At 45.9% G+C, this 20,544-nt stretch overlaps 1 protein-coding gene across 1 annotated transcript in view; it reads right to left on the minus strand.

Moving 5' to 3' along the window:
* Nucleotides 1–19,820, minus strand: part of SLC4A10 (solute carrier family 4 member 10) — a 363,776-nt gene extending 343,956 nt beyond the window's left edge. The window contains exon 1 of the mRNA XM_090045612.1: nt 19,564–19,820. Within this exon, the coding sequence (XP_089901738.1) occupies nt 19,564–19,611 (48 nt within the window). The 5' untranslated portion in view covers nt 19,612–19,820. The remainder of the gene's footprint in view (nt 1–19,563) is intronic.
* Nucleotides 19,821–20,544: the final 724 nt, after the last annotated feature.

Consider the following 20,544-nt stretch of genomic DNA (forward strand, 5'->3'; position numbering starts at 1 on the left):
CCTACATTTGGTGAAGACCTTGTAAGGAACACCCTGAGAGGCTGGACATCCACAAGTTAGCAGGCCCTGATGAAATGCATCCAAGAGTGCTAAAAGAATTGGCTGATATCATAGCATGACCAATGGCAAGGATATTTGAGAATTTGTGGCACTTGGGAGAGGTTCCTGAAGATTAGAGGGGGGTCAATGGGGTGCCTATCTTCAAGAAAGGAAGGAAGGAAAATCCGGGGAACTACAGGCCAATCAGTTAGACCTCAGTCCCTGGAAAGACCATGGAAAAAAATTATTAAAGAATCCATCAACAACAGGCTGACAGAAGGCGTCATTCTAAGAGACAGCCAACATGCCTTCAATAGGGGTGGGTCATGCCTGATCAACCTCATCTCCTTCTATAACCAGGTGACATGTCACCTGGACAGGGGAGGACAGACTGATATCATTCACTTCGATTTCAAAAAAGCCTTTGTTTTGGTCTCCCATGAAGTCCTCATGACAAAAGTGGGGAACTGCAGCCTCAATGACCTTACGGTCCGGTGGCTGGGAAACTGGCTCTGTGGTGGGACCCAGAGAGTGATAGTCAATGGAACCAAATCAACATGGTGCACGGTGACCAGTGGCATCCCTCAGGGTTCAGTACTCAGACCAGTACTCTTTAATATATTCATAAACAACCTGAATTTAGGTATCAGAAGCAAACTGGCTAAGTTTGCAGATGACACCAAGTTATGGGGAAGTGTGGTCACACGAGAGGATAGCCTGGGATTCAGTCTGACTTGGACAGGTTTGCAAAGTGGGCAGATCAGAACCTGATGAATTCTGGTGTAGAAGAAATGCAAGGTGCCCCACCTTGGGAGAAAGAACCTACAGCATCCTTATAGGCTTGGCAATGCTACACTCACTAGCACTACAGTCAAAAGAGACATGGGGGTCATGATTAACCACAAAATTATGATGAGCCACCATTGCAATGCTGCAGTGGGCAAAGCAAATAAAAGCCAGGCTTGCATCTACCAATGCATCTCAAGCAAAACCCAAGATGTCATCCTCCCACTATATCTGGCCTTGGTGAGGCTGCAGCTGGAGTACTGCATCCAGTTCTGGGCTCCACACTTTAGAAAGGATGTGGAAAAGCTGAGAGAGTCCAGAGGAGAGCCACACACATGATCAGGTCAAGAGAGCAGGCTTTATGAGGAGAGACTCAAAGGCATGGTATGCTTCAGCTTGGAAAAGCGTAGGCTCAGTGGGGACTTGGTAGCAGCCTCTAAGTATATCAGGGGTGTGCATAAGGAGCTGGGAGACCATCTGATCACCACGTCACCCCCAGGGAAGACAAGGTCCAGCAGTTACAAACTGCAGAAGACCGTTTTGGACTCACATAAGGAAAAAGTTATTTACCGTCCGAGTCTCCAGAATCTGGAATAGACTCCCCCCAGAAGTGGTCCATGCAAGAAGCATTTGAATAATTATCTTGCCGGGGTCACCTGAACCCAGCTGACTTCCTGCCCTTTGGGCAGGAGGCTGGACCCAATGATATCCCAAGGTCCTTTCCAACCCTAATGTCTATGAAATCCAGATGGAAAGTATTTATTCTTTACATTTTCAATTAAAATTTCAATTGCAATATTTTTAATGAGAAAAATTGCTTAAACACTTTAACAATTTTTTTCTAATTTGAAAAATAATGTTATTGAAATTTTAATTGAAAATGTAAATACTTTTAGATTAAAATATAAAAACTAAAAACACTAAATGTATTCCTTTAATTATACCAATACAGTTTAATATCATTACTGGTTGGGTCTCTTATTTGACTAAAAACTTATGGTAAATATAGAACAAAATTTTGAAAATGAAAGTCCTATTTCTGTCATCATTTACATTACTTTATTCCTATAAGTAGTATGCGAGTGCTTGCAGAATCTCGTGTTAAAGATATATTTCTATTTAAGTCTTCTCTCTTACACATTCAAGTGGAATACAATTTGTCACTACAGAACAAATTACTTCACTGTTGACATTCAGAAGTTTAGAGTTGCAATATATCAGCAGAGTTTGAAACTGTGAAAACAACACAGTCTTGAAAAAACTTATTAACACATCAATACTAAATATAATGCAAAATTGTCATCCACAACCAAGAATCACATGTCAGTTACCTCCAAACCAGATTACTCATAATCAAATGGCGTTTCCCTGGCCTCGGGTTAATGCTCAGAAAGGAAAAATGACTTTGAAGTTCTTTATTCGTGCACAGATCCCATTCTTTTTCAATTTTTATCATTTGCCATTCCACAGAGGCATAATAACAATGCAGTTAAGTGCTTGGGGCAGCTGACATACCAGGAGAGTAGCAACTTCCTGTTGCCACCACAACCTCGACTGCAATTGTGTGGTAACCAGTTTTTTCTGCCGCACCCCCAAGTTGGCACCTGGGGCAGCTGTCTCAGTCCCCCTATATGCAGTATACAACTGGCTGTCTAGACTCATTCAGCATCAGTGGAAAAACCAAAGCAGTTAGCTGAAAGTGATTACTTTCAGGACCACATTTTAATTTTCTGTAAGATTTCCATCACTGGAAAACTGTTACAATATTATTTCACTACAGAATAGGACTTTGTCAATAGAAAAAAAGATGGCTTGAAGTGAAACTGTCATAAGTAGAAGTCTACCAATGTCACCTCTTCTACACATTCAAGAATAAGTTTAGATTCCTGCACTGGGAGGGGAAAATGGTGCAAAAGTGGGGGACTCATCATCCATGCTAGAAATGATATGGCATTTAATGTGATCCTACCGATATATTGTCATCATCTAATTGCAATTTAATTTTTATAAATTAAAAATTAAAATGGAGGAGTTTATATTCAGTTGCTGAAAAGAAAATCTAGCACCACTAGTACTGGCTTTGATAGCTGGAGCAATGCGTTAGCAACATTTCTCAGATCAATATCTCTTAGCTTATGGCAGAAAGTATACAGAGCAGCCATGTTTACCATATTTAATGTATTTTTCCCAAAGCTTTGCTCATTTTAATCCTATTGGCTACCACAAAACTTGTCACATCATACACACTTTCTCTTTCATACCTTTGGTCACATCAACACTAAATGTAGATACTCAGATCCGTGTAACTGACTGAATATATTAATAATTACCACCTGAGTAAACTGCTCCTGCCTCAGCAACTACTGAGCATATGGTGTGATATGCCACCAATTCGTTCTCCCTCCCTCCTCTCTCTCTTTCTTACACACACACTCACCAAGGTGTCGAAGAGCCTTTCATTAGTCAACTGCACAACTAAAAGATATTTAATCTGGTCCAACCTTTGTAGCCGTCTTACTTGTTGTGTCTCAACATAGCAGGAGATAGTATGAGCTATAAATACTATGTGGGTTACACATAAAAATATAAAACATGTATTAATGTTATCACAACAAATATGTTAAAGAGTCCTGGGACTTATTTGGGACTGTGAAGTGCAATAAAAATAAAAGGTTAACAAATTAAAAAATACAAATGGAATGGAATTTGCCCATGGCAGAGGGGTGAAGTGTGTACCAACCTTCAGGCCCAGGGTGAATTCTATCCAGTATATCTTGATACGTGGGTTGATATAAAGCCTCAGCCCAAGTTCATCAGCACAGTAATGGGTGAGGAGGCCACACAAGTAACACACTGGACCAGCAAGACCTGTGTCAGTTCCAACTAGGCCTGAGTGGACCGGGATTTAGGGTGAGCTGGGAAATAGATGCAATTGGAATCCAGTGAAAGGAATTTTGTTTTATAAGTACAACAGCTCTTCTGCTGTAATAGCCATTTGTTGCTTTTCATATACAAAAGAGCTGTCTAGTAGGGGTGTGCAAAATGGACCATATTCAATTTGGATTCCCCAAATTGGGAACAGCAATTCGATCAGTTGATTTTGGATCACTGTCCCAGATTTGATTCAGCCGAATCTGAACCTGAAGATTCAATGCCGATTCAGAGAATCAGTGATTCAGACAGAGAGACAGCTCAAGGTACCAGGTACAGCTCACAAACACTGCGATGCTGAGGCAGATGGAGCATCCTGCAGGAGTGTGAGGGGCGGGGGCCCTGCATGCTTGGTGGCAAATCCAGAAGTGGACTGAAAATACTTCCAGTCCACTTCCGGTCTGCCGGGGAGCACGCTGGGGGGCCTCCCCCCACCCCCGGCTTGGCGATTGGCCACGGGAGCTGGCATTTCACACACCCCTATTAAATAGCCATTTGTTGCTTTTCATATATAAAAGAGCTATTACAGCAGAAGAGCTGTTGTACTAATAAAACAAAATTCCTTTCACTCAATTCCAATTGCATCTATTTCCCAGCTCACCAACAAAGTCCCAGTCCACTCAGGCCTAGTTGGAACTGACACAGGTCTTGCTGGTCCAGTGTGTTACTTGTGTGGCCTCCTCACCCATTACTGTGCTGATGAACTTGGGTCTTGCTGGTCCAATGTGTTACTGTGTGTACCCCCACCCCCCAGGACCCAGACAACACCAGTCAGCAGGCTGGAGGTCACAGAAGGCCCCCCCAGCACACTCCCAGAAGTGGACCGGAAGTACTTCTGGTCTACTTCCAGGTCTACTGCTGAGCATGCTGGGGAGCCCCCCATGCTCCTGTCGGATGCTCCATCCGCCCCAGCATCACAATTCATGAGCCCCTGGTATCTCAAGGTATGTAAAAAAACACATTTAAAGCTGCACCTATGGCCGAATCTCTGAATTGATTTGGAGGGTTCCAATTCAATTCGGAGAGATTAAAGGGTCTCCTGATTCAATTCAGAGATTCAGCCACTGAATCAGGCTGAATCTCCACCGAACTGAATCAGGGACTGAAGTTTCACACAGTCCTACTATGTAGGATATAACTAAGGAGCTGGACTAGACTTCTCCTTCCCGTCCTGCAAAAGTGCGAGATTTCAAAAAACTTCCTCTTCCACATCACAACTAATCTGCAACCTTTTGAAGTTTGTTAGGGAGAAATCAACATTGCTTTCAATCACAACCAGAACAACCCATGGTCTTGTGTTTAGGGCATATATTTGGGATGAGCAGAAGTAAGATTCAAGTCACTTCTCTGCCTGAAATGAAGGTATTTGAACTTTGGTCTTGCATGACCCATGCAAATACCCTAACCAAAATATAGAGCCAGTCCCTTAACAGCACAATAAAAATTATTAATGCCCAGCAGAAAAGCTCAGCAGGTTGAACAGGGAATTTTGCCTACCTCAAGCATTCCAAGTGCCCTGGCTACCATTCCAATAGCTTCTCAGGGGCGATGTGTTTATTTCCTCTTGAAACACCATCCTGCCCCTCAGAAACTCCCAAAGAAAGCTTCAGACAAACAGATATCTTCCCATAAAAGGATTTAATGTCCATGAATCAGCATTTTCTAACAATAAACTATTTCATTAAAAAATTTCCAACTGGCTGCAAGTAACAGAGTTCAGTTAGGGCTGTTGTTTTCAGTGTCCAATTTTTAAAAAATGGGAAAGGGGAGGGTGCTTGTTGATTTTTAACAGGAAAGGACAGATACCAAAGTTCCTAGAGTCTATACTCCACAGTTGAGTACTTCAGTACCCTTGTTTGTATTAGGAATATTAATAAAATTACAGTAGTACTATGACCACCTGGGCGACAGCAATCATCGCCTGCTGGAATTCACCATCCAGCGCAAGGTGGCAAAGGCAAGCAGTAAGGCAGTGGCCCTAGATATTAAGAGGGCAAACTTCAACAAGCTAAGAAGGATAGTTGGAGAAGCGCTGAGATCCCAGAGGGGAGGGGAGCCAAGTGTCCAAGGTGAGTGGTCGCTCCTTAAGGAGACGATCCTCCAAGCCCAAAGGAAGGTAATCCCAACGAGGATCAAGGGGAGCAGGAGAGCACACAAGCCTCCATGGCTCACCAAAAGCATCCGGGAATGTCTCCTTGCTAAAAAGGAGGCTTACACCCAATGGAAAGAAGGGGTCATCTCCAGGGAGGACTATTCTGCAGTTGCTCGGGGATGTAGGGGGTAGTTAGGAAGGCCAAGGCGGAGATGGAACTGGGACTAGCTTCCCAGATTAAGGACAATAAGAAGTCCTTTTTTAAATACATAGGAAGTAAAAAGAAGGTCCCGGGTAATGTGGGGCCCTTGCAGGACACGTTGGGAAACTTGGTCGTCACACCAGATGACAAAGCTAACATGTTTAACGATTTCTTTGCCTCCATCTTCCTAAATAGGGACCAGGACAGCCACCTCCCCGCTGGGCCCCCCTCGCACCCCAGGGGAGGCACACCTAGGCCAAGGGTTAGCAAGGATTTAGTTAGGGAGCTTCTCGAGGGGCTGGACATATTCAAGTCAGCCGGTCCGGATGATCTCCACCCTAGAGTTCTAAAGGAACTGGCCCAGGTCACTGCAAGTCCCCTAGCATGGCTTTACGAGCACTCGTGGTGCTCTGGTGAGGTACCAGAGGACTGGAAGAGGGCCAACATGGTCCCCATCTTCAAAAAAGGGAGGAGGGATGACCGGGGAAACTATAGGCCAGTTAGTCTTACCTCGATCCTAGGCAAGCTGTTTGAGAAAATTATTCTGGCACACATCCAAGAAGGGCCAGCAGGGGACTGAATTCTTAGGGGCAACCAGCACGGGTTCATCAGTAGCAGGTCCTGTCAGACCAACCTGGTGGCCTTTTACAATCAGATCATCAGACGCAGGAGTAGCAGTGGATATAGTCTTCCTGGACATCCAGAAGGCTTTTGACACTGTCTCTCACCCCATTCTCATTAAGAAACTGGGGGGCTGTGGCACAGACACCCACACAGTCAAATGGGTCGCCAACTGGCTGGAAGGCCGCACCCATAGGGTGGTAGTGGATGGGTCCTTCTCAACCTGGAAGGACGGGGGCAGTGGGGTCCCGCAGGGCTCGGTCCTCGGGCCCGCACTGTTCAACATCTTCAACAGTGATTTGGAGGAGGGGGTAAAAAGCACCCTGTTCAAATTTGCTGATGACACTAAGATGTGGGGGGATGTGGGCACACTGGAAGGAAGCAACAGGCTACAATCAGACCTAGACAGGTTACAAGGGTGGGTGGATGAGAATAGGATGGGATTCAAGACAGACAAGTGCAAGGTGATGCACCTGGGGAAGAACAACCGGCACCATACCTACAGGTTAGGGAACTCCCCTCTTGTCAGCACGGAGGCAGAAAAGGATCTTGGAGTCATCATTGACTCCAAGATGAACATGGGCCGGCAGTGTGGGGATGCAGTCATCCGGAAGGCCAACCGTACCTTGTCATGCATCCACAGATGCATCTCGAGCAGGTCCAAGGAGGTGATCCTCCCCCTCTATGCAGCACTGGTCAGGCTGCAGCTGGAGTACTGCATCCAGTTCTGGGCGCTGCACTTCAAGAGGGATGTGGACAGCATGGAGAGGGTCCAGAGGAGGGCCACTCGCATGATCAGGGGACAGCAGGGCAGGCCCTATGAGGAGAGGCTACGGGACCTGAACCTGTTCAGCCTCCAAAAGGGAAGGCTGCGGGGGGATCTTGTGGCCTGTTATAAACTAGTCAGGGGGGATCAGCAGGCACTGGGGGAGTCACTGTTCCCCCAAGCACTGGCAGGAGTGACCAGGAATAACAGTCACAAGCTGGCAGAGGGTAGGTTTAGGTTAGATATCAGGAGGCGCTACTTCACGGTCAGGGCGGCTAGGATCTGGAACCAACTTCCAAGAGAAGTGGTGCAGGCTCCTACCCTGGGGGTGTTTAAGAGGAGGCTGGATGAACACCTTGCTGGGGTCATTTGACCCCAGTACTCTTTCCTGCCATGGTAGGGGTTCGGACTAGATGATCTGTTCAGGTCCCTTCCGACCCTAGAAACTATGAAACTATGACTACCTAAGTCTCATAAGATACTTTGCATCAGTAGATCTCAAAGCATTTTGTAAATGTTGCCCCCATTGTACAAATAGAAAGCCAAGGCACAGAAAGATTTCATAGACACATGGGCTCGAAGGGACCTCAGAAGATCATTGTGTCCAGCCCCCCGCCCAAGGGGCAGGAAGTCAGCTGGGGTCATAGGATCTCAGCAAGATAAGCATCCAATTTGCTCTTGAAGATAAAGTGACTTTTCCTACAATCACTGTCTCCTAAGTCCCCATGCAGGGTTTTATCCACTAGGGAACATTGTCAATATTGTGGCTTCTGACTTCTCAACTTGTCCATGTAGACTTTACAATTTCTTCACAATTCAGCTACCCATTATCTTACTATTCCACTTGTCTAAACCCATTTGCTCTTCCTTAAATAATTCCTCAGTGGCTCTCTTTCTTTCAAAACTACACTCAAAGAACAACGCTTTTCTCTGGTTTGCATAATTCTTCCCATTTAAACTCTATCTTCATTTCAGCTCTCAACCCCACTTTCTCATTGCCTTCTTTCCCATCAACTCCCTTTGCCTCCTCTCATCTCCATCTTGCTCTAAACTACAGCTTATACAAGAGAACAGCCTTCCAAGACAAAGGTTGATTTTAAGTCTCTTCTTTGTACCAGCCTGTTTAGTATTTTCATAAGTTACGTTCTGAATTCTTCAGAGGAAGAACAATGAAAAAAATAGAATGAAACAATATTAGTCAGGAACACATGAAACCTTTTACTTAATTGTGTTTGATAGAATAGTAATCATGTCATTTTTTAAATGGAGTTTTTAGTCTTGCCCATTGTGAAATAAGGAAAATAATATTTTTCAATCTTTCGTACCCACTCTTTGTTAATCATTGGAGGCACTTATATTTGGCTAAGTCTTCTCCCTCAGTAGCTTGTATCTTCACTATGGGAAGTCCTAACAATTCTCCATTTGTGACATCACAGAGTGCTTATATGGAAACGGTCCAATTCAGCTTAGATTCTATAATTTTTCCGAAGGGAGAATTAAAAAGAGAAGGCAAAATTATAGCAAGAGGGAGTTTGAGCAGGAATGCATGCAGTTATTATGAAATATGGGAAGCGTTAAAAAACTGATAAAAATATATTAAAAAGTGATCAAGTTTTGCACAGTCTGCATCTTATTTATATTGGTATTGGGGTTTTTCCCTTTTCTGGAATGTATCCTCCTGTGTTGCAAATCATTCTTAAACAGAGATAATTTTTATATAATACAGAATTCAGAAATATATATATTCTAATCCTGATATTAGAAAATGTGAATTTATAAACTAGTGTCTGTATTATTTTGATTGCTAATCCAGTGCTTAAAAAGATACACTGAGCTCCCATACTTTCTGAGAAGAATTACTTGTCCTTTCATATGGGACCATATAGTAATAGCAAAAGAGTAAACAGTCATATCAACAATAGAATTCCACCTTTAACTTAGTTCCACCAATATCTTTTTTTTCCTCTATAATATTGCACTTCTTTTGAAAAACACAATATTTTTTTTCACTGATGCTATAATTTTGTCTTCACAAACTTGCTTTGACTGTTATCATAACCCTAAATCCTGGTCAAGGGAATGATTAATTCATTAGTAGTATTATAAAACTTGTTAGGTCAAATTCTGCTACCCTTATTCATAACAAAAGAAAGGCCTATAAAGGATGGAGGACTGGATCCACCTCCAAGGAGGAATATTCTGCACTGGTCTGGACTTACAGGGAGCAAACCAGGAAAGCCAAGGCCAAAACAGAACTCCAACTAGCTACAAGTATCAAGAACAATAAAAGTCCTTTTTTAGATATGTAGGGAGCCAGAGGAAAAGCAAAGGTAACACTGGATGCTGCTAAACCAGATAGGACAATTGACAACGGACGCCCAGGAAAAAGCCAACTTGCTAAATGGGTACTTTGCATCAGTCTTTCACAAATCCCAAGGGATGCCCCTTCCCATTATGGAGCGGAAAGACCTGGGTGAGGGAGTTTCCTTACCCTCCAATGCCAACCTTGTGAAGGAACACCTTGAGAGGCTGAATACCTTAAGTCAGCCGGCCCTGACGGTTTACACCCAAGGGTACTCAAAGAGCTGGCAAGCATCATAGCTCAGCCCCTGGCACAGATCTTTGAGAACTCTTTGGCACTCTGGTAAAGTGCCCGAAGATTGGAAAAAGGCCAATATGGTGCCTATCTTCAAGAAAGGGAGAAAAGTGGATCCAGCTAACTACAGGCCCATCAGCCTGCCCTCTACTCCAGGGAAGGTCTTAGAAAAGATTATCAAAGAGACAATTCTTAACAGACTGGTCAATGGCAACATCTTGAGGGATAGTCAGAACAGTTTTGTTGCAGGTAGGTCTTGCTCAACCAACCTTATTTCCTTTTACAACCAGGTGACCTATCACCTGGACAAGGGAAAAGAGATTGATGTCATATATCTTGATTTCAAAAAAAGTCTTCGACCTGGCATCCCATGATCACCTCTTAGCAAAACTGGCCAACTGTGGCCTCAGATCCACCATGATCCACTGGCTGGGCAATTGGCTCTGTAGTCAGGCCCAGAGGGTATTGGTTGATGGAAGTCAATCATCATGGTGTGCTGTGACCAGTGGGGTCCCTCAAGGCTCTGTCCTTGGGCTTATATTATTCAACATCTTCATTAATGACGTAGACATTGGAGTCAGAAGCGGACTGGGCAAGTTCACCGATGACACCAAACTTTGGGGTAAAGCATCCACACCTGATGACAGGAGGGTGATCCAGGCTGACCCTGACAGGCTCAGGAAATGGGCGGATGAGAACCTGATGGCCTTTAACACCAAAAAATGCAAGGTTCTCCATCTTGGGAAGAAAAAAAAAAAAAAAACCACACAGCATGCTTATAGGCTCAGCAGTGCTACACTGGCTAGCAGTACGGACAAAAGGGACTTGGGGGTCATGACTGACCACAAAATGAACATGAGCCATCAACGTGATGCTGCAGCTAGTAAAGCAATGTGGTTCAAGCATCTACTTTGAACGCCTTCAAGAAAAATGTGGATGTTTATCTTGCTGGGATCCTATGGCCCCTGCTGACTTCCTGCCCCTGGGGCAGGGGGCTGGACTCAAAGATCTTCCAAGGTCCCTTCCAGCCCTAATGTCTATGAAATAACTAAGCAACACATTTACTGTACAACCTAACTTCTACTCAATGTTTGTAAGAGTGACAAAATGCGGCCCCTTACAAACAATAGCTTTCCACATTCACTACCTACAACTGTTTTTAAAAACCAATCACAATGAAGTTCTCCCTCCCCCTTTTCTCTAGGGGAAAAAAAAAAAAATCACTGTTAAGTAACATTGTATACTGTATAGCAATGGCAAGGAGTCCTGGATATACAATCATGTGTATACATATATTAGAATCACCATACAAGACTGTCCATTGCTTTTGCTAGTTTTAAAACAGATTCATATTTGGCTGTTTTGAATTCCACAGCTCCTGATCTCAAAAGTGAATCTACCCAAACATATCCTAACAGCAGCTGCCAGAGGCAGATCTACAGAGGGTGCAGCGAGACAGATGATCCCTCACTTTCACCACTGTCCCTAGCTGATCTGGGTATAGGGGAGCCCCAGAGCTGCTCCTGCCCTGATGAAGCTACAAACTGGAGCTATCCAGGACACCAGGCTCAGCAGGGAACAGCCACAGTGGTCTGCAAGTTCCTCCTATCAGTGCTTGCTCCCTGCCTGCCCCTCCCCTGCAGGTGTCCCCTGCTGGCTGGGAACAGGTGCTGGATTGCAAAATCTGTGCACCACTACCACTGTCCTCAGCTGACAGAAGCATGGGGGAACCCCAAAACCACTCCTGCCTTGCACTGCTGGAAGCAGCTGTGTGGGGAAGTGAGCTCAGCCAGCAGCACACAGGTTCTTCCTTCCAGTGCCTGCTCCCAGCCAGTGGGGAATACATGCAGGAGAGGAGAGGCAGGCAGGCAGCAGGCACTGGAAGGAGGAACCTGCACACACTGCCACTGCTGTCCCCAGCCAAGCCCAGCTCACTGTACAGGCACTGTCCACAACCCTCCAGGTACCATGGGGCAGAAATGTCTCTGAGCCCACCTCCCAGACCTCCAAGTCAGCCAGAGACAGCAGCAGAGGCCCATAAACTTCAGTAAAACTCACTGTGGGCATTAGCCTGACTGATCTTCTGCCAGAATGGAAACAAATTGTTTTTGACCTTCTGCAATTTCATAATAACCATCTTTCAGCCTGAGAGAAGCAAAGTATTACATTAATGATATAAACATATTTTGCTAAGTTATGTTAAGGACTAATTTACTGTCTTAAAAAAAGAAAAAAGAAAATAGAACTTTTCTCTTTAGAGCTTGGGGAAAACATCCAAACTAAACCCCGCACATACTCTAATATACAAAAAATCTGACCAAATAAAATAAACAGCTTAGCCTTTAGGGCTAGGGGCATAGTCTGTCCCCATTCACCTAATTAGGTCATAGGGTTTATACAAAGTTTAAGGTGAAGGAAAATACACGTGCACTCACACTCAAGGGTACAGAGAAGAGTGAAAGCTGAAAATTTCCCTTCTAAAATAGAGGGAAAGAGAGACAAAAAATAACAAAGAAAGCAAGAAAGAAGACAATTAATCTAAAATTAGAGTGGTGTTTCTGTCACCACTGCCATTAGGGGACAGAAGAAAAGCAACCATGCATAATGGTAGTTAAAAAAGTATCAGTGTTGTATCTACAGATGCTCTTGTAGACACAGAAATCCTGTTTAGAGCCACACAATACCTATTTAAAAACATGAAAATGTTCATCATTATCACTACTGAAATATAGGCAATGATTCTAAATAATGTGGTTTTGGTAACCATTCCCACAATAATGTACATGCAGGGGTTCCATTAAAATAAGCAAAACAACAATATGTGAGTCTAATGGGAAATCAATCCAAGAACTTCAGAAAGACGCTCTAAACTGCCCTATTTTTGTGCACACAGGATGACTTCACATTAATCTTTCAATTATCCACCTGTTTCAAATCACTTTAAATGTTCATTTGCACTAAAACTGGAAAGTAGTGATGACTGCTAAGTAAAATAGTAACTGAAGAAACAGAAAGCATACAGGTCTGTCTGCGCTTATGAGATTACTGAATGTTAAAAGAAGCAATGCTTAATTTGTACTTTCTACAACAGCAGCTTTTTAAGATGAATTCTCACAAAGGAACTCTTTTTAAATTTAATCCCATTTCTCAGTATTGCCTTTGAAGACAACTTATCTTCACAGATTCCTAAATATTTTGACATGCACACACAGGTTGTAGAAGAGTTTGAGAACTGGCAGTCCAGTTGCAAACAGAAGTTTGTAACTAGTGAGGAACTTCTTCCAAAAGGAATTAAAGGAAGAGACTAATAAGGAAGAGGTGCAGAGGGAAATCTATTTTCCTGTTACTGCTCAAAAAGTCAGGTAACAGATCGTTTGATCACCTTTTACAAACTACAGTCTCGTTTGAACATGTGCTTGCATAACATATTAATGACCAGCTAGGTCTATTGTGACAAGTAAAGTAGACTCCACTTCTGGTAGCTGTACAATATGTGGGATTTTGCTGATACGCTCCACTATTGCAAAGGCTTTAACCTAATGTATCTGACATTTGCCATTTTCTTATTATGACTAACAATTTATTTCCTCGCATGACATATGCCAAGCCATTATTTCATTAATAGATGCTGCTCAAGAGGCTGGTAATTTTATCTTCATTATGTACAAGAGCCAATGACAAACCCTACCTGTATTCTTGTGGACGGAGTAATTTCTTCACACCAGCTAAACCAAACTGAATTCAAATGGAGTTTGGCAACAAAAATATATTTATTTGGGAGTAAGCAAGCATGATCAGGGTGATCCAGCTAAAATAGTCTATCTGGATTTCCAAAAAGCCTTTGACCATGACCCCCATCAAGGGCTCTGTAATCACCCATGACATTCATTTGAATGCTTTACTTTTTTGAGTCATTCGGACACAGCTGTCTCCTTTCAGGTCAACGGCTTGCCCTCCAGTGAGATTTCCAAAAACAGTCCCCAGGGGTTCTCACCTGCCATGTCTTTGATGTTGAATTATTGCTGGGAGAGAGTTCTCTAATCCAGCTTCTCCTGGTTGCCTCTTCCTTCTCTCGCTTAAGTCATCATCTCGGAGCTCTGCCTCCCCTACACCCCGCTTTGTGCCAACCAGTGATGTTAGTCCTTGGCCGAGGCTAAAGCCAAGTCAATCTGCCACATCTGGGCCTTTGACCCATATCTAATCTTCATCCCGGTTCGGATTGCGTATCATCCTTTTGGTAGGCCTCACATTGGCCTGATTCATTATGGTGCTTACCCTGAGGTATCTTCCCTCAGGGCACTCTCTCTCCTCTCCAAGGGATACTCACAGCTTTCATACCCTTCCTTCTTTTGTCCTCTCTGTAGGTTCACCCAGTGGCAGATTTACCATGAAACAAACCATTGTGACGGCATGGGGTCCCCAACACTGCTGCCGCCACCGGAGAACCTCCTGCCTTTGGTTTGTGGTCCTCCCTCCTGCCCAGCAGGTTGTGGGCATCTTCAGCCATTCTGGCCGAAAATTCTAGCCACTGCCCCTCCCGCGCGGCCAGTATGCCACACTAATTCGCCTGCAGATGTGCCATGCCGCATGAGGTGGGGCTTGCACCCTGCTTGGATCACAGGGCCCCACTAACTGTATATCCACCCCTGGGTTCACCGCCACCCCAGTCTTTGCCAGCGTCATCCAGGATCCAGTCTGGAGAGAAGCAAGTATCCTAGTCCTCTGAGCCAGCCTTAGCAAGGCATCCCGCTTCTCGGGGTTGCCACCACTCATCCCTGCCAGTGCATTCATCAGTTTCATGCTTCTCCAGGCACTCAAGAGGCCTCATTTCTGGTCCTCCCTGAATGTGGGTTGGTGGGGCTTTTATCCTACTTTCTGAGGGCCAGCTGATGAACTGGCGTCGGCATGCAGCTACAAAATGAGGCCACACCGGTTCTGGGGCACACGCCTGATCCCCAGTGGCATTCTGCAGCTGACGTTTTCCCCTCTCCAGCTCTGGCGTGGCATGTCCTCTTATGGCAGCATCTCCGCCACCGCATCCTTGATCTTCGGCAGCAGCCACTTTTCTCGCTGCTCTGGCAGCAGAGGTAAACTTTGATTTGTGATGGCACCCCCACCACAGGCTCTTAATGAAGCAAGCAATCATGAGATTACAGAGAAGGTCCACTTGTGGATTATAAATTCTTTTCAGCATAGAAACAAAGAGCAAGTATAAATGGTCAATTTGGGGATGGAAAGAAGGTTCCCTGAGAGATCTGGGCTGGGACTGGTGTTGTTTAATATATTCATAAATGATCTGGAAAAGGGGGTGACTGGTGACATGGCCATATTTGCGGATGACACAAAAGTGTTCAAAGTGCTAGAGACCAAAGCAGACTGTGAGGAACTACAGAAGGATCTTGCATGATTGAGTGAATGGGCAACCAAATGGCAGGTGAAACTCAATATAGATAAATGTAAAGTGGTGGAAAAAAACAATCCAAACTATACCTATACTATGATGGAATCTACATTACCACATAGGAAAGAAACCTGGGAGTCATTGTGGACAGTTTGATAGAAGTCTCAGCTCAGTGCTTAGCTACCATTAACAAGGCCAACAACATGTTATTTACAATTCTCTTTGTAGTAATTCCTAACAAGTATAATGGTGCCTCTTTATAAATCCTTGGTGCAGCCGCACCTCAAATACAGTGCCCAATTTTGGTCACACACTTCAAAAAGGGTATAGAAGAACTAAGGAAAACAGAGAAGGGCAACAAGTCTGATCAGTGGCTTCCATACGAGGAGAGAAGAGTCTAGGCTTATTCAGGTTAGAAAAGAGATGCTTGAGGGGGCAACTTGATAAGGGTTTACAAACTACTAAATGGTGAAGAGAAAGTAAATAGAGATTCATTAGTTATAATTTCCTCACACTACAAGAACTGGAGATCATAAAATGAAACTAGGAGGTAGCAAGTTTGACACTAACAAAAGAAAGTTCTTTTTCACACTGTGTAATTAGGGAACTCATTGCCACAAAAAGTTACTGAAGCTGACAGTTTAACCAGATTCAGAAAGGCATTGGACAATCCTTGGAGGAAAGGTGCATCACTAGCTAGTGAACATGGGAGTTAGGGGTACCAGCCTCCGAATCAAAACTTCCTAGACTCTAATGCTGGAGGCTGCAAATGGAAATGAAATAGGGGAAAAACCCTGGTCATACCCTGTTCACTCTCCCTTTCAGCATCCACTCTGGTACTGTGTGACACTGGCCTATTTGGCATGTCATGAAAAAAGCATGCGCTTAGGCCCACAAGGAAAAATTAAGCCCCCCTTAATCACAGAGGTCACTGGAGGCATAGCAACTAATTACTTGGGAAAAAAAAAATAAAAACAGGGAAGGAAGCAATGGTTATAGGTTAATAAAAAGGGACCCAAAGAGGGACACCAAGAAGGGCTCACTGCCTAACACCCACTGCCCCCTGAATGAATTGACAGAGCCTGTGGATGACAACCAATTAAACTCTGCCAAGAGATGTGAACAGAGGAGTGACAGGAGAACAGTGCCACCCTCTCCTATGTTCCCCCAACCCAGACCCTCCTTTCTGGTCTAATAGATGGACAGCTTGGCCAGAGCCAAGAGAAGGTTGATCAGGGTGGGACCCGGTGGGGTCACAGACAAAAAGTGCATAAAAGAAAGGGTGCAAGAAATGCAGTCAGAACTTCAGAAGGAGGTTCCTCAGGAGGCAGAAAAAGGGCTGCAAACATGGGAGGTGTGCACCAGGGTTTCCCTCTGTTGGCAAGAAAGGCAGGTGTGGAGGGTGTCTGTGAAGCACACCAGACACATGCCTGTAGTGACAGCTATATGTAGGAACTACCAACTGAGTTCCCTGGTAGCTTGTGTCCCTTGCTCCTGTCCTCACCTAGGGTGTCCGTCCCACCACTTGGTACCAGGGTGGGATGCAAGGATAGTGACACAGGATACAGGACAAGATGGACCTATGATGTGACCTAGTAAATGGCAGTTCTCGTGTTCTTATGTTATGTTCTTAAGATTAACATGTTAATCACAACATAAATAGAAAGGATGTTACACGTACCTTTACGGCATCATCAACTGGAGAATGAGCTGTAAAAAGATTTCACATATAATGCAAAATATTATTATGGCTGGTTTGTATGGCTACTGAAATTTAACATGTGGCCAGGAAACAATCAGTCGGTCCTGAGGCCCAGAACACAGTGGGGTCTGGAAGGGACCCAAGACTAAAATCAGTTGATTATCAGCCCATCCAGTCTGCAATGTAAGGACAGAGAAGATGAAGAGACTTAAATCCTCCACTGGGCAGCTCAGTGCAAGGTTTAAAGTCCCCAGCAAGGGAAGCTGCAGGCTTTGCCCCACCCAGTGCAGGGGTTTGGCAATGTGCTGGTTGTCAGCCCCAGCCCTGACAGCCTTGGGCCTTGAATCCAGGGCTGTCCAAGTCAGGGTCAACAATCAGCTGATTGTCTACTCTGACAGCTCCAGATGAACTGGACCTGGGACCGTCCGAGTTTGGGGCCAACAATCAGCTGATTATTAGCCCCAGTCCCCAGATAACCCTGGGTCTTCAATGGGCACCCAAATGCAGTTCTCAGCCCATATTCAGACACTTGGATTTCAACTTGTCAATGCAGGAGGAGCCGAGGATCCCCCTGCACTGGCAAGAAGTAATAACATGATAGGATCTGTTCCCCAATTCCCACATTGCATCTGGCAGGAGGTGCAGTTGTAATGGCATGATGGGATCTGATCTGAGCCTAACATGAGTGTGCACCAGAAGCCTCATTCTAAAATGACTGCCACTTCACTCTGAGGTACAGAGGTGCAGGTATCACCACTAATCCCTGCTCCTTAGAATTTCCCAGAGCCTCCCCAAGAATTAAGTACCAATTTTACATCGGTGTGTACCTGGCTCTATGTCATCAACCCAGAAGAGCAATTGTAAAAACACTTGCATGGCCCATGCTACTCAGAGGGGAACAGCTGCAGAGAAAAAGCAGCACCTTTGGCATCATTGCTGCAGCACCAAAACAATGCAGCCTCCTTGGGTGCAGAGGCCCTCCCAGAGAGAGAGAAATGAAGTAACAGTGTGTGCAGTAGAAGACAACACGAGATGGATAGAGCTCTCTACCCAATGTAATGGTAGCTCAAACTATTTGACAAGATAATCTAATCCCTTCTTTTATACCAAGACAAAACTACTTTAATAAGCGATTGTTCTGAGAGGAATCACTCTTCCTCCCCACAAAAATGGCATCTGCAGTTCTGCAAATCAATACTACATGAGGGAAGGAAATCCAGCAACCATGACTGCAATGCAAAGGAGAATTGGGCTATTTCCTCCTCCTAAACACCACACAGGAAACAATACTCATCCTGCAGTATCATGTCAACCAAAGAAGCAAATGCTTCCTCCACTGCAGAGCACTAGAAGATCAAAAATTAAAGCCAAACATAACCCCATGCATACCTATATAGTCTCTCCTGAAACTCAAAAGCAGAACCCTTAACAACCAGAACAGCCACCTTCCAACCAAACCCAAAACATATTTAACATGCTAAGCCAGCCTCTCAGCTACGGATATGAGAGTCAGTGGAAGAACAAATCAAAAATGGCAACAAGCTAGATAGGCTGTTATGATCCTTGCACAGAAGTATCAGACACTGCTCAACCGGGAAGTGGACAGAACTAAACCAGACTCTCGCCAGGCACTACATCGGGGAGCAGGAACTAGAAGTGTGAAAGCAGAAAGCACAGCCTCAACCCAAGGGACAGACTTTGTGCAACCGGTGTGACACAGAGAGAGAGAGATGAAAGAAAGAAAGAGAGACATTTTCTACCCCGGAGTCTGAAACATCAGGAATGACGAGGAAGGATTTTTTTCTCAAACCATCAGGAACCCTATGGGACTTGTCATCCACGCGTGATACCGGAAAAAAAACCTGGCTCCCGTTGGAAAAAATGAGAAAGATGCCACCGTGCCATGGAGCCACCTGCCGCGTGGTCAGAGGCGGACACTGTTAGCAGACGGGCGCGGGGGAGCAGCCGGCCCCGCGCGGCGCGGTGAGGGATCTGCCCGCAGACCCCCCGGGCTACCGGGGCCGCCAGAGGCGCTGCGGGGGCGGCAGGCGGCGGAGGCGGGCCCCCGCACGCTGCCCCCTGCGGGCAACGGGGCAACCCCGCGGCCTGGCTCGTGCGGCCCCGCACACGCCGCCCTCTCCCCCGCCCCGCGCGCCGGCTCGCGGGGGCCATCCCGCAGCTGCCCCGCGGGGCGGGGGCGCGTGTGCGCCGGGGCCCCGCGCGCAGCAGCGGCCAGACCAGGCCCGGCGCCCCCTCCCCGGAGCGGGAGCGGGAGCGGGAGCAGAGGCTGCGGCTGCGGCTGCTCCGGCCGCGGTTCCTCCCGCATCCGCCGTCATTTCCCCGCCGGGAGACATCCATCCATACTGGGGGGAGCCCCTCGGCCACCCCGAGCATCTCCCCTCGCCGGGCAGTGCCGCAGCATCTTACCGTGGGCAGCAGCGGCTCCATCTGCGCCCCTTGGTCTTTGATCTCCATGCCGCGAGCGCAGCCTTCCTCCGCAGCGCCCGGCGCGTCCCAGCCCGCGCGCTCCGCCGCCCGCGCTGCTTAGTATTCGGAGCAGGTAGCTCTGAAGCAGGAGGCAACCGCACACCCCAACTCACCACAGTCACATGGCTCCTACTCACTCAAGAGGCTGCTGGCCAGATTGCAGGAAAAAGGTAAAAGCTGGATCTACCTGCTGGATCCTGCCAGATCCTGCTGGTTTCTGGCCCCAGCCCTCCCAAATGTTACATCCGGCTGGCGGCTCCTCCCTCTCCCCAGCAGATCCTGGCATAACCGCAGGGCAGGGACCCAGATCTGGCAGCGGGATCCTCCTGGATCCAGCCAGTGTTTGACCCCCGTTTCCTAAATTCTAGGACCAACGCGGGCGGCTCCTTCTGCAATGCTACGAGAAGCCAAACGCCAATGAGTCCTGGAGCAACAGGGACAAATACTGAGATCTGGCCCGTGGGCCCTGCTCCAGCCAGCTGCCTCCCATTGCACAGCTGGAGACAAGAAGCAGTACAGCTGTTCCTGCTCCAGTGGCAGAATTCAATCAACCACCAGACACCTAGCATGACACTTTACAAAAAGCAGGAATCGGCGCAGGATTCTGCCATTTTCTGCCAGAGTTTGGCTGAAGCCCCCAGATTTTACTGCCTTAATATGAAGAACATGTTTTGCCATTTACTGTTGTGCCAAAAAATAGCAAAAGCCTGATGAGCTATAGCACAAAAGCACTGCAACAACTCAGATCTGGCATGTCAATCCGGCGATACTTTGCTCACAAATCCACATCTTCTACCATCAACACAAAGAACAAGGCACTAGGGAGGAATACCCACACTTCTACCATCTCACCTTGGTATGCATACAGCTTCCCTTACTTCACCAGAATGGTCAGTCTCTGTAGTTACTGATGGTAATATC

The sequence above is a fragment of the Crocodylus siamensis genome, chromosome 4 (genome assembly GCF_052110815.1).
Source record: "Crocodylus siamensis isolate JL-2025a chromosome 4, ASM5211081v1, whole genome shotgun sequence".
Lineage (NCBI taxonomy): Eukaryota > Metazoa > Chordata > Crocodylia > Crocodylidae > Crocodylus > Crocodylus siamensis.